Raw genomic sequence first — 12,897 nt, 5'->3', positions numbered from 1 at the left:
ACACACACGGGAACCCAGAACCCCAAGTCCCAACTTTGGACAAAAAATAGTCAAACAATACAGACATGTTGTTTTCTTTAATGCTTGGATTTAGTAGAGTGTAGTAGTAGGATAAGGACAAAACAACATGTGAACTACTAACTACAGCTGGTCGGTTGTTACGCCAACCACAATCACTAATTGTGATTGGGAGGGGAAACTTCTTCCCCACCCACAACGATATCTGGAAGAATCCAGTTAATGAATTCATGTTGCATATATTTTTCATTCAATACTAAGAAATAAATTTCAAGAACTTATCAATCATAACAAAGATATCTTAGTTAAAATTGTAATGGAACTTTTGATACAACTTTTGATGTATCATCATTTCCACAGGGTTACCAGTGGGTACCCATATTTATCTTGGCAATATTGTATCATTAACATGTTGATTCTGAAATAAATATTATTATTATTATACATCAAACCACTTCTGGCAGTAAATTTTCATCTAATTTTACCAGTTGCTTTGATTAAGTCATACAATTTTATCAAGATATTTGTTTTTCTTATCATGAAAAAGTATAAGCTCCTTGAGGATGCAATTTTAACTTATTAGATTACATTCTGGTGGCCAGAAATTAAGTCTTGCATCATGTTTATGTGGTAATAATCATCCTTGTTGTCCATGCACCCAGCTAGACCTCCAATAGGATTCACATTTACAAGCCAGTTCACACATTCCCCCTCCAGTAGTTAATGTGTAATTCTTGCCATAGTTGGCCCCATCCAGCAAGGATATCTGCAGCCATTTAAATGCATGGTGGTTGCTCCTTTAATATTGTGTGTGCATAAATATACTGCATTTTATTATTGCTATTAAAGTAAAGATTCTCTGGAACTTAAGTCTGTCCATCCAGGTGGTGTCATACAAAATTTAGCTAGATGACAGTGGTCCAGTTAAAATTGGGAATTTTATGTTAATGAATATGCACCAACCACCCCTCTGCATAAAAAGGTGTATTCTTTGTTTTCAAAAAGCAAAAATTAGGGGAAAACAAGTCAGAATTTTATCATAAAATTTTAATCTTTAAATGTATATATCTATCTTAGAGATTATCAGAACTTACTATTGGAATATCTGCGGAAGAGTATAATAAACTAAGTATTTTTTTAACGAAAGAAAAAAAATATTAAACAAAACTGCAAATGTAAATGGTCTTTTTTAATGCTTGATGATTTAGTACACATTACTTGGTGAAGCAAAATATTAGATTATTAAAAATTTTGGTCAACATTCTTCCCCCACAATTCAATTTTCTAATATTAAGAACAAAAACTTCCATTACCAATTTGTCCAAGTAAACGATATTAAATTTTGAAAAATTAATTCATTACAAATTATTATATTATCCAATGCCCTAGATGATGTAGTAAAGGCAATAGTAGCAAAATTATCAGGTGGTTGGATTAGAAATCCAGATACAGGTAATAGTATTATTCCACTTATTTTCATCTAAAATTAACCACAATCAATTTCAAGTGATCAAATAATATTTGTTTGTTAGTTGGCCCCGAATAATGAATTATCTTTTGTAGGATTTTCTTATATAATAATTGAGCAAGACTTGACATGGGATGAAGCTAGGAGTGCTTGCAGGTTATATTTTTTTCTTTATTTCACAGGTCTTTAAAAATTTATTAAGTTTTTGTTATGTTTAAAATCCACAAAAATATAGAAGGCTAGCTCTGATTATTACATTTATTGTTTTCTTTTTATATCCTTAAAGAATTCCCTTAACCAACAGCTTAAAATGAAACCCGTGACTGTGGCATAACCTAAATTCCTAGATATGCCCTAAAGAGGCATAACTCATTACCATTCACACTTAACAAAATTTACAACAAAAAATAGTTTTTCTACTGAAGGTGATTCTTTAAATAAAAATTTACAAGGTTATTGTTTATACAAAAAAACTTTATATAACTTTAGGTAGCAGCTAGAAAATTATAATTTTTTTCTTTGTTTTAAAGTGTCAAGTACTATTTCGGACAGAAATTGTGCTTCCAGTCATTTGGAAGCTGTCTGCATTTAAAGTTATTAACCGTTTTCTTGTACTTATGCTTCTCATTATATTACATGAAGAAATAAGGACGAGAGAGCTGATTTGGCTTTTATAAGAAACCAACGAGAACAAGAATTCATCATAACAAGTAAGTATGATTTGATAAACAATGATAGAATTGTTTTAGCAGCTTGAAACTTTAGTATCAAAACTAGACCTCTTATTTTCATTGTCCACATTCCCATTATGAAGTAGAGATTTTAGCTGCTTATGTCTGTTTGGTGTTTTTAGTCTGTTTTTCATTTTGTGCAGGTATGAGTAAAATGGTTTTAGGCAATCCTTTCTTCTAATTTAGGCCTTAGGTGGGTTGTTAATCTATTTGTAAGCCTAGAACCTATGTTACATGAATATCTACCTTTTATTTATAAAAAAAAATCAACATATTGCTTTTAATTTTGAGACATATTTGATTTTTTTTTAGATTTTCTGCAGTCTAGATCTTGTTCTGGTAGGTTTTCTAATAATGGCTGTGGGATTTGGATTGGACTAAGAGATACTGTAGGAGATAATCAAAATTATGAATGGTCTGCTAAGTTTCCAGGTAAATAAAAGAACAACTGGAAATAAAATTAATAATCTCTCAATGTGTAATGTCTATATTAGAATTTTATTTCATATTTTTAAATTTTTTTTGTCAATTCATGTTCAAGCTTCAATAATCTTGCAAATAGTAAAGCTACTCAATGTGAATGTTTGTCAACGAGATATAAAAAGATTCTGTTCTATTCAAGTTACCTATACAAATTGGCTGCCTGGAGAACCTAATGGAAGACAGGAAAGATGTGGAGCCCAACAAGTTAGAAATTTTATTATGTCTGTTGATAAACTGTCAGTCATTTTGATTGTCTATCTGATGTCTTTTTTTGGTAGCAAAGCTGCTCTATAATTTTAAATGTACATCTGTCTGTCTTTAACGTTTTTGAAGAAACGTTATTTTCTCAGCTCCTATTCAAAATAGATTTTCAAGGTTTAAACAAAAATGTTTCATTAGGATTTGTTAATTACTTGAGATGCTAGATTCCTACAGTTTTTATGATTTTCTCTACTCCTATTCAGGATAGAAGAAGGCTTAAATTTTCATGGATTGAATATGTTCAAATTTTGCATACTAAAAAGTTTTATTGAGATTTGCTTATTGATTTTTAAGTTTTCATGGTTTTCTCAACTCCTATTCAACATAGACGGCTAAAATAAATTCAGGGATTAAATTTTACATATTCCTTCTAAGTTTCATTTTCACATTATAAATTTTAAAAGGTTTCATAATTTATTTTAGTTTACCTACTGTTTTTTTTATGACACTGCTGTAAAGTTTATTTTCTCTAGATGTCCATCCATAATTTTTGAGCTTTGCTACTTATGAATGTTGTCATCCTTTTTTCTCCTTAAGAACCCTGATTATTTGGAGTTGAATCTTTAATCTATAATACAAAGAAGAACGATGTCTGTTTGTTTGTTTGTAGCGACGGATCTCGCTAACCGCTGAACCGATCGGGTTCTCCTTTACAGGGTAGCTTCTCATAGGTCCCGGGAAGGTTTATAACTATTTTCTTGGGGGGTGGGACACCCCCTTCCCCCCAAAAAAATTAAAAATCCCCCCCCCCCCCAAAAAAAATATTTTTCTTTTTCTTTTCAAAACTAAAATTAAAATAGTGCGGTCGCCTCCCCCCCCTCCATAACCCCTCCCCCCAAGAAAATTTTTTTTTAGATTTATTTTTAAAAATCTAAATTACCTACAAACCTCTTGGGGCAAAGCCCCTTGAGGCTATGGGCGAATCCGCTAATATTCTTTATATTAACAGGAATAGCTAGAAATGGCAAAATTATTTTTAATTCTACTTGATAAGAATAATTCAAATACAAATTCTACTATCTGTAAATCTTAGCTAAATTGTTATTATTTCATTGTACACTAATTTTACCAGATTATATGACAAAATTAGTCTATAGTTATTAACCTCATGCAAATCAATCGAAACCAAATAGAGCTTGTTTTAGGTTTGCATTATTTGACTATTTCTATTTAAAAATAACAGGTTTCTTAAAGGGAGTGTGAACGTAAAAATTTCTTATCTGTTTATCAAATCTTAACATTTTCTAAGCACAATTCACTACACTGATCAACCAAAAACGTCCTATTAACAAAAACCCAGGAATAATGTCTTGATTTTGTGGTATTTTGGGAGGGAAAAAGGAAAAAACAGGGAAAATCTAAACGTTTTTGTTTGTAGGGATATTTAACTTGTCAAATATAGTTGAAACAATTTACTTACTGTTAAGGATTTATTTTATGATATAAAATTTCCAATTAGTTTTTTTTTATAACATAGGAATTAGGTAATAAAGATCTATTTTAAATTCGTATTATTGACAAAAAAATACCTTACTGTCTACATAGGGTAGAATCTCATAGGTTATTTAAAATAATAATATCCTTTTTATTGTGTTGGACAATAAATAACCCACTTTGGAGAATTAGTTTACACTTTTATCAGACTGTTTTTTAAGAAATATTGCACCTTTATTATTTACAAAGAAGGCGTCTTAACTTTTATTTTTATAGCTAGTCGGTGTTTTTAGTAAGTAGTAGATGTAAAATTTTCCATAGAATTTATATATGTAGACCTCTTATTTTTTAAGTAATTTAAGTTTTTTTTTAATTAAGTCGGTTTTAAGGTACTAAAATGCTACAAAAAAAGAAGAAAATTGTCATTATGAACAAAAATAGTAAGATATTTAATTTGACACCTTACTTTTTAAATTCTGTTGAGTAATTATTGGAAAAATCTATTTTTTTTAACCCACGAGAATAAAAATTTTAAACTTATATATACAATTACACAGGCATAAGAAATAGATGTTTTATATAATTTTAGAATGAGAAAAATATTACAAATCCATTCTAAGCAAAATTGAAATAAAAAGTTTACAAAATAGTAAATAAACTACAATAATAAAAATTATATGAAAATATTATATTATATTATACAGGCAACCATCTTAACTCGTTGTTTTGGGATAAAAATGGGAAGAGGGTAAAGAGGGGACAAAATAAGTGTTGCCTGTACAACATAATATGTTAGGCCACTTTTGTTAATTTAATATTTTTTTACTTTTTCAATTTTGCTTACAATGGATACGTAATATTTTTCTGATTCTAAAGGTATATATGAACCTATGTTTTTTATGTCTGTGATAGAATACATTTACGTCCAAAGTTTTGATTAAACCAACATTTTAAAAAATCGATTTTTTCAATAATTACCTGACAGAATTCAAAAAGTAAGGAGTCAAATTAAAGATCTTACTATTTTTGTTTATAATGGCAATTTTCTTCTCTTTTTTTTGTTGCGTTTTAGTACCTTAAAGCTGACTTCATTTTTTTTTTTTTAAACTTAAATTACTTAAAAAATAAGAGGTCAACCAAAAAAACGATTGCATATCTAAATTCTATGGAAAATTTAACATCTACTACTTACTAAAAACACTGACTATAAAAATAAAAGTTAAGACACATTCTTTGTAATTAAAGGTGGGCGAGAGATGGGCCATCTAAAGTTACTTGGATATTAATAAAAAAAAACTGTTTCTAGCTTTGTTATTGTATTTGGTTTTCAATAAAAAATATTGTTTATTTTATCAATTTCTAAGTAACTTTACATTGGTTAAAGCAAGGATTGTGTTAAAAGTCAGCTTAAATGTTAGGAAAAATTGGGAACTATGTCAAAAAGTTTAGTTTTAGCTATAGAAGGAAAAAAAGACAATTAATTGCACATTTATATAGTCCGGAATTTTTTTCCCCAATCTTGGACTTAGTAAAAATCGGTGGAAAGAGCTGTTTTTTAAAGAAACGAGAGACAGTTTTGCCATACATTTGAGATTAAGGTTTGATAATCTGATGAGAAATTTTCTCGTTCACAGTCCCTTTAAAAGATGATAAATTTATTTGTATACATGCATTGTCCTTTTCCTCCCTGAAATAAATGTATTATTTAGATCATGGAAATATTTTTTAGACTGTAAGCCCTTACAAATGGTGGGACGCCCCTTGTTCGGCTACAAGACCTGTACTGTGTGTTAAAACTGGTAAAAAAGGATAAAGAAATATGGATTTAATAATCTAAAAGAAAAGAAATTCCATGAGTGTCTAAAATCAAGAATAAATGTATGGGGGAAAAATCAAAAAATATTTAACTCATTTATATGTTTAAACATTAATTTTTTTGTAGCATTTCTCACAAATCCACAGACATGTTGAGTTGATTAAGATATATAAGTTGGGAAGAATTTTAATGTTAGAGGGAGATTTGAAATCTGCATCAAATTTTAAGGATTTTTTTTTAAATTTGTTTTTTGTATAATTCTTTATCTAAAAGCGGAAATACAATTTAAGTTAATTAATTTTGACATCTGTAATTGGTGGATTTAAAAAATCTGCGCTCTGATTGGAGAAGCTTAAGTGTCGTCCATCATTCAACCGATTAGAGCGCACGTCGTTTCCAATCCACCTCTCCTATTGGTCAAAATTTATTAACTTAAGTTGTATAAGCCGTCTATCCTGAAAACCAGAAAATTGCATTTTCACCATAGCTTTACAGAATAACAGACAGACAGGCAAAAAGAATTTAGTGTCTTTAAAGGGCGAATATAGATTGAATATGATATTAGCTTATAGATAAGATATTGACACATTTAACTGTATAACTCCGTTTACAGCAAAAAACTGTCATTTTGCATAAGCAGTGTGGTTCCCTAAGAAATCCAAACACCCCTGCATCACACAAGGCTCCGTTGGAAGGTTGAATTATAAAGCTTTTGTTTAATCATACCCCGAAAAAAAATAGAATCCCTAAAAAAAATTTTGGCACGCTTTTTTACTTCCACTTTCAAGTTTTTTTTACCATCACCCAAAATCAAAAGTACACCAGATTAAAACAATGAATCATGTTGAAAATACATGTTAGAGTTTGTAATGGCCTTTTAACCCTTGCCGCACCTTAGTCGGTCGGGGGGGGGGAGGGGCTTTCAACGCCCCCCCTTATTATCTCAGTTCCTATTAGTGCTAGAGGGCTAACATTTTTTGTGTAAGTCCCCTGTTTGATAATGAATTTCCGACCTTTTATAAGTCTAAGTCAATTTTCGCTTCCTTCACCCTTTTATTAAAGAACCTTTGTTTTTAGGTCTTTTTTACTTAAAAATTTCAAACGGCTGTGATTTTCTTATTTTTGAAGCTAGAAGAACAATTTTTTCCAGAAAATGTTTATCTTTATGTAAATTTTACATTAGAAATATCAAAATATAAATTTCAGCGGCCGCAGCTGTACTTGACAGCTGCCAGCCGCCGCAGTCGGATCGCCACAGAAGCTTTTTAAAGATTTCTGGAGACCTGGAGGATCAGGACCTGCAGGATCATACATGGAACCTGAAAGTGACTTGAACACCTGTATTTCAGATAAGGATGTACTACTAGAGGATATTTTAGTATTTTGGTAGGATGAAATGCTTTGTTTTAGTCAAAAAAAATATTTTTTCTCTTTACCTGGATGACCCTGCCAGGTTTGCTGTCATCCTGTGCCCGCCAGGATGGAGATATTCAAAAAATTCCAACTCTCAGTTATGTGTCATACCCATACTTACAAAAGTCACGCAGCTTGGGCTTTTTATCTTTCACACAAAGAAAATGAGATAGAAATAACCGGAAATAACCCCCCCCCCCCCCGACCGTTAAGGGTTAATTGAACAATGCACTGGCTTTGTCTCAACAATATCTATTCAAATAAGTAACATTTTCCAATTATTAAGAAAAAAATGTTTAAATCAAAATAAATTTTCTATCTTCCATAAGAAAGATAAATCAACTCAATCAAACATTTCAGTAAATATTCAATCTTTTCTTCTAGGGGCAATTTATCTTGGCATGGTGTTAGGGTGGTGGTCTCTTCCCTAAAACTAGTTAAAAACCTTGCTAGGACCTATTTGAACTACGCTTTAAAGGAGAATCATTTGGGTTCATCAGTTAACAAGACTTGTGAGTTGATTACTGTGTTTTTATGTAGTATTTCAGGAATGAGATACTACTAAATATTTAGTAGTACTACTTCATTATTAGGTAGGTACTTTTTTACATTACTAGCGGCTTCGCCCCTAGCCTCTAGGGGCTTTGCCCCAAGAGGTTTGATCAAACCAATTTTTCGTATTTTAGATTTCAAAGAAAAAAATTCTTGGGGGGGGGGGAAGTCGACCCCACTATTTTAATTTTAGTTTTAAAAAGAAAGAAAAAAATTTTGGGGGGGGATTTTTTATCTTTTGGGGGGGGGGGTGTTCCACCCCCCAAGAAAATAGTTATAAACCTTCCCGGGACTTATGAGAAGCTACCCTGTAAAGGAGAACCCGATCGGTTCAGCGGTTAGCTAGATCCTTTGCTACAAACAGACAGACAGACATCGTTCTACTTTGTATTATAGATTAATTTACCCCCCTAAAAAATTTTACCCCAAGGATAATTCTTTTTTACGAGGGTAATTATTCCCCCTAACAGATTTCATGGGGGTAATTACCCCCTCTTAAGCAATTTATACCCCAGGGGTAAAAAAGATTTGCTGCATTTACCCCCTCCAAAAAAATACCCGTCCAAAATAAAAAAGCTTGGACGCCCTTGCATAAAGATAATTAAAATATTTCTTTATTAACACATAAGTTGGTCATCCCTGAAAAATAATCGCAATATAGTTTTTTTTTGGTAAAAATAAGATAGATTTTGAAGTTGCATATATAACAAGAGTATGATTTTCAAGTCTTGATATTTTTAAACTACGTGGTAGAAATTAAAATATTTTCAAACATTTGTCCTATACATAAACTTTAAACCATTGACAGAAAATATATGTGGTTCATTAAATTCAAGTTCAAATGCATTTATTTACTTTTTTTTTAGACCTAGATTGTTTATCCTTAGATTTCTCAAGTAGTATGTTTTATTTATTAATATTTTGCTAAAAAGTCATTATACAAAATTAATGATATTTTATAAGATATGTCTGTTTGAGCTGTTTAATTGTTCACACTTAATTGGTTTTCCTAAATGCATGTAATTGTTTATATTGAAAGATTTTTAGTAGTTATTATAAGTCATATTGTTTTCAAGAAAAAAGTACCTAATAAAAAGCCCTTTAGTAAATTAAAACCATTAATCACAAACTGAAGTGTACAAAAAAGATGATTTGGGTTGAAAATCCTTGAAATCTATATTTTTTGTTTCAGAAAATTCCTGTCTTGAAGGGTGGTCTCATTATCCTCCAACAGGTAAAGTTATGCCTTCCATCACAAAAATAAAACTCTTTTAATTTAAATAAAGATCTAATCTAATATATTTCAACCACTCAGGTTCCTGTTTCAAAACTTTAGATGAAAAATTAGACTGGAGAGAAGCCAAAACTACGTGTGCTGCAATGGCCAGGGGTGCAAGTCTTGCCTCAATTGCTACAAGGGATGAAAACAATTTTGTTATAGGTTAGTATTTTAGTTAGATAAAGTAGCAAAGCACAAAAATATAAAAAAAAATATCACAAAAGAAACATAAAGATAATGAGGTTTCACTTTAATAAATTTCAACAGCAAACTTGATTCATGAATAAATCTAATTGCACCTTTATTAATATATGTACAATCCTAAACAACTGAGAATATGTAATTCTAATGTTAATATTGCCACAAATGTTTATGAAATCAGACAAAAATCTGTTAAGATTTGGAAACAAAAATGTTCTTGTTCTTTCACATAAAGTTGCTAAAATCCCAGAAAATTTATTATTAATAACAACAATCTTAAAATTTAAGCAAAAAACTATAGAAAAAAATAAATCCTTATACTAAAGTAACAGGATGTCTGTTTGTCTGTCTGTTTGTACTGAAGGATATCTTTAACCACTGAACCGATCGGGTTCTCCTTAACAGGGTAGCTTCTCATAGGTCCCAGGAAGGTTCATAACTATTTTGGGGTACCACCACCACCCTCCCAAGAGAAATCGCCACTAGAAAAAAATCCCCCCCCCAAAAAAAATCTAAATTTTTTTTAACTAAAATAAATTTTTTTAATCTTTTTCTTTTAAAATCTAAAATAATAAATTGGGTTATAAAATTCGACCCTTCTGAAGTGCTCCTTGAGGCCTATAGGGGCGTAGCCGCTAGTGAAATATAAAGCTGCTTGTCCTTTCATACTTACTAGCGACTTCGCCCCTAGCCTCTAGGGGCTTTTCCCCGAAAGGTTTGATCAAACTAATTTTTCGTATTTTAGATTAAAAAAAAAAAAAATTTAAATATTTTTTTTGGGGGGGGGGAATTTTTTTTGGGGGGTGGTTGTCGACCCTACTATTTTGATTTTAGTTTTAAAAGAAAAAAAAATTTTGGAGGGGGGATTTTTTATTTTTTGGGAGGTTGGGGGTGTCCCACCCCCGAAGAAAATATTTATAAACCTTCTTGGGACCTATGTTAAGCTACCCTGTAAAGGAGACCCTGTACGGTTGAGCTGTTAGCGAGATCCTTCACTACAAACAAATAGACAGGAATCGTTCTACTTTTGGACCACAACCTTAAAAAAGTGGTAATCAATTATAAAGACTTTCTGACTGCTATGGATTGATTACATTAAATCCTCGTTAACAGTCAGGCCCACTTCTGGACCTTGATTGGTTTTCTCAACTCTTAAAAGCTAGGGGGATAAATTGTTTTGTGCATATCCTTTGTATGTTTCATAATTAAATTTGACTTAAAATCTATTGGTGACTGAATGTGACAGCTGCCTACCGCTGGTTGCAGTTTGTGGTTAGCAGAAAATGTCGAAAGATTTTTACTAAATTCAATCACATTGTCTTGTAGAAAAGTTAGAGTTTCTTATCTGAAGTCTCTGCAAGACAATACCTGGAACCTGAAATTGACTTATATTTTGTATTGCTCTGTTCTACTCCAGTATATTTTAGTATATTGGCAACATGAAATGCTTGGTTTAAGTCAAAAATATGTTTGCTCTTTTCCTGAATGACGCTGCCAGGTTTGCTGGTATCTGTGCCTGACAGAATGGAGAAAAAAAACCAACTGATAGTTAGTGTAATAACATACTTAAAAGCTGCATTCTAGCTTTACTCACAGAAAGTGAGATAGAAAAAAAAACAGAAAGGGGGGCAATAATATCCCCCCCCCCCCCTACCGATCGTTAGGGTAAATTACTAAATATATAGGAGAATAAAAAACTCCCAGACATTTATAAATATTTAGATCTCATAAAAAAAGTTGATGATAATGAGAAAATTGGATTTTGGATGGGAGCCAACGACATAGAGAGAGAGGGATTATATGTTTGGCTTGATGGATCTGAAGGTAAATTTACTGATAAATATACACAAAATATATGTATACTTACTGTGTTGGTTTTAAACTATTTTATTAGATGTTAAAACACCTTGTCTAAGTAATGGAAATTAGAGATCATAGTAAAATAAAGACCGCATTCATAAAAGCAAAACAAAGCAAGGACAAACAAACATTAACACTTGTATAGTGTCAGAACTGAATACACAGAATATAAATGCATAAGTATATACAAAATTGTAAGTGAATTTGTTGCAAATCTTTTAAGTAACGGATTCTGTTTAAGGATATACTTACATTTTTAGGAATTGATTATAGAGATGCTTTGCTTATAACATTCCGTAGGCACCCCCAAAATATTTTTAATTTTAAACCCCCCAAAAAAATTTACCCCAGGGGTAAATTTTGGGAGGGTAAAAAAATTTACCCCTGCCAACAGAATTGGGGGGGTGGTAAATATCCCCGCCAAGCAAATTTTACCCAACAAATTACCCCCCCCCCCAAAAAAATAAAAAGCTTGGACGCCCCTGGATTAAAGATTTATTCTAATTTCTTTCCAGTTACATTTACAGCTTGGAGTGGTGGTCAACCAGATAATTACAAAAATGAAGACTGTATCCACGTAGGACAATTTTCTAAAAATATCAAAATAAAAATCATAAAATCATTCCCAGTTTCTGGTTTTTATCTTATAATTTCTCACTTCAATATCCATGGAATGCTCTCTATTAATCTTATATTCTTTTATATAACTTATGTATTATTTACATTAAAAAATCTGAAATTGTATAGATTTTTTAAATCAAAAAAGTAATACTTGCAATATCACCCTAAATTTAATTTTGTATTTACAGTGGGGGAAAGCATTTAGCTATATGTGGAATGATGCACCTTGTGACGGATCTGGCTGGGACGGACAAAACGGGATGTCAGCTGTATGTAAGATGCCAGGTCTTTTATAAACTTCAGATTTTGGGAAAAGTGTATTTATTGATTTTAGATACAAATTAAAACCTCTAAACTAGCAGCGCTGGCCAAAAAACCTTTGACTAGATCTGTATCATTTTAGAGTTTGTATTTCATTTGGCAGAAAACAAACAGACATGTTCATGTTACTTTGCCCACACATTTGGGTCATTTACATTTGATTTGCCAAAACTGCCTATGCATATTAGTTAATGGTAAAAACAATATGGTCCAGACTCTGAAATAAATGAAAGACTCTGACATACAACATAGTTAACAGTTATGCTAATACATTGTTAAAATTTTATATTTTTCATTTCATTACGCGGATACAAAGTTGAAAGAAACTTAACTTCGACCTGATTAATGGAAAATTTATATTGTAATGTAATATTGATTTTTTATAGTCTCAAATTAATTTGGTTTTCAAGAACTAATGTAAATATAAATAATATTTTGT

General features: G+C 31.1%; 1 protein-coding gene across 5 annotated transcripts in view; it reads left to right on the top strand.

Moving 5' to 3' along the window:
• Positions 1 to 12,897, top strand: part of LOC145333011 (C-type mannose receptor 2-like) — a 54,504-nt gene extending 41,607 nt beyond the window's left edge. For all 5 annotated transcript variants that reach the window (XM_080178136.1, XM_080178137.1, XM_080178138.1 and 2 more), the window contains 12 exons: positions 1,096 to 1,147; positions 1,408 to 1,470; positions 1,582 to 1,642; positions 2,129 to 2,196; positions 2,530 to 2,649; positions 2,840 to 2,904; positions 6,125 to 6,194; positions 9,369 to 9,410; positions 9,492 to 9,617; positions 11,379 to 11,480; positions 12,032 to 12,093; positions 12,326 to 12,897. In XM_080178136.1, the coding sequence (XP_080034262.1) occupies positions 1,096 to 1,147; positions 1,408 to 1,470; positions 1,582 to 1,642; positions 2,129 to 2,196; positions 2,530 to 2,649; positions 2,840 to 2,904; positions 6,125 to 6,194; positions 9,369 to 9,410; positions 9,492 to 9,617; positions 11,379 to 11,480; positions 12,032 to 12,093; positions 12,326 to 12,433 (939 nt within the window). In that variant the 3' untranslated portion in view covers positions 12,434 to 12,897. The remainder of the gene's footprint in view (positions 1 to 1,095; positions 1,148 to 1,407; positions 1,471 to 1,581; positions 1,643 to 2,128; positions 2,197 to 2,529; positions 2,650 to 2,839; positions 2,905 to 6,124; positions 6,195 to 9,368; positions 9,411 to 9,491; positions 9,618 to 11,378; positions 11,481 to 12,031; positions 12,094 to 12,325) is intronic.

This window comes from Acartia tonsa, chromosome 12 (assembly GCF_053477335.1).
Source record: "Acartia tonsa isolate MP-2025a chromosome 12, ASM5347733v1, whole genome shotgun sequence".
NCBI classification, from domain to species: domain Eukaryota; kingdom Metazoa; phylum Arthropoda; class Copepoda; order Calanoida; family Acartiidae; genus Acartia; species Acartia tonsa.
This window is presented reverse-complemented; position numbering and strand designations above follow the sequence as displayed.